Source organism: Entamoeba dispar, genomic scaffold (assembly GCF_000209125.1).
Source record: "Entamoeba dispar SAW760 scf_1105229462395 genomic scaffold, whole genome shotgun sequence".
In the NCBI taxonomy this organism is placed as follows: domain Eukaryota; phylum Evosea; order Mastigamoebida; family Endamoebidae; genus Entamoeba; species Entamoeba dispar.
In genome coordinates, this window is record NW_001855171.1 from 1967 (window position 1) to 3820 (window position 1854).

At 21.1% G+C, this 1854-nt stretch overlaps 1 protein-coding gene across 1 annotated transcript, besides 4 other annotated features; it reads right to left on the bottom strand.

Annotated features, from left to right (window-relative positions):
* Position 1: 1 nt before the first annotated feature.
* EDI_029090 (uncharacterized protein) lies at positions 2 to 1639 on the bottom strand (the record flags this gene model as incomplete). Its single annotated transcript, XM_001739777.1, has 1 exon — positions 2 to 1639. The coding sequence occupies one exon, from the start codon at positions 1637 to 1639 to the stop codon at positions 2 to 4; it is 1638 nt and encodes a 545-aa protein (XP_001739829.1).
* Positions 377 to 415: a microsatellite.
* Positions 733 to 807: a sequence feature (AT_rich).
* Positions 1598 to 1646: a sequence feature (AT_rich).
* Positions 1647 to 1734: 88 nt separating this feature from the next.
* Positions 1735 to 1848: a sequence feature (AT_rich).
* Positions 1849 to 1854: the final 6 nt, after the last annotated feature.

The following is a 1854-nucleotide window of genomic DNA, read 5'->3' on the forward strand; positions in this document are numbered from 1 at the left end:
TCTATTTATATCCATTTGAACATTTTAAACAATAATTTCTTTCTGATTTATTACATTTATTATCATTTTTTTGACATTCTCCTTTTTCTTTAATAAATCCTTCTTTACATTGATAACAATATGTTTTATATCTTACAATACAATTATCTGGTAATATTTGACATTCTTTATTTGAATTTAAATAATATCCATATTCACATTCAATACAATGACTTTGTTTATTTATTTTATTACAATGTGAATTATATTGACATTCTTGTTTTGAATTTAAATAATATCCTTTTTTACATTGGATACATTTAAATTTTTCATTTGATTTACCAGTTAAAACAATACAATTTGATAATTGACCATTTAATCTTACTGTTTCATCAAATATCATTATATTATTATTACCATTATTATTATTAATATTTATTAATGGTGTTGATGAAGAAGAATTAGTGAAATAATAAACAGATTTATTAACAAAAGAATTACATGTGAGAATACCATTTATAATTAAAGTTAATGGTTTATTTGTTGGATTTGATGAATGTTTTAGTTTATTATTTCCATTTATTTCCAATGTATTTGTAGTTGAATTGTATTTGAATTGTGTCATAACATTCTTTTCTCTATTATTTGTAATTTCAAAGTTATTAAATTGTATCTTTTGAGTATACTCTTTGATTGATGAAACAGGTGCTATTAATAATGTAATATCATCATTAACATTAATTTGTTTAACTGAAATAAAATTATATAATATAATATCATGATCAATATTAAGAGTTGTATATTTAATAATATTATTATTAAAATTTACTGTGTTTAAATTTTGTTGAATATTAAGAATACATTCAGTTTCACCATTATCATCACATGGACAATGTGGATAATTGAATGGTTGATTATCATTTCCTGAATATGATAAATTATAATTATTACCATTCATTGTACAAGTAACACTTGTATCTAAATCAGTTCCATTTGGACAAAATCTCATTAATCTATTATTTGATATTAAATATGCTTTACCTTCTAACATATCAAGTCCATTCTTAAAATCTTTTGGTAAATAATGGTCAAATGATTTTTTATCAAAGTCAAGTGCAGCATTATTATTAAATGACATCACATCAAAACATTGTTTATTATTAATTGGATTATTAACTTCAAATTTACTTATTTGTGACCCAGCTGGTTTATAAAGATGAATATAATCACTTTTCCAAATAATTATTTGAGGTTGATTTAATGATGGTGTTGTTTCAAATGTAATTGAATGTTTAAACGAAACATGACCAATCCAAAATACTATAGAATTTGTTCCAATGTTAAATTCTTTATATGTATGAAATCTTCCATTTAAATTAATTTGAGAATTATCCATAACTTCAATAACATTTGCACTCCAGTAATCATATAAACTTGTCATTGTGAACTTACCATCAAGATATGTTCTGTTACAATTGAAAGCTAAACCAGAGTAAGTGAAATTCTTGTTAAAATAATATGAATAATTGTTTGAGAGTGATTCACATTGTTTATCTTTTCCACTTTCAAATCCATCTTTAAATTCATGTCCTTTTGGAATACAGTCATATTCATCAGCATTAATACAATTAATTAACATTATAATATAAAACATTAACATAAATAATGATGAAAAATACGAGTATGAGATTATTTTTGTGATAATTTACATTGTTTCTTTCTTTTTTGTCATTTTGAATCTTTTGTTGAATTTTGTTATTTTATATATAAATAGATTAATAATAATATACTAATTTGTTATTTATTTTTATTATTATTAATTAAAATCTTAACATTAAAAAATAGAAAACATGAATTTTTAATAAAATAGTTAAT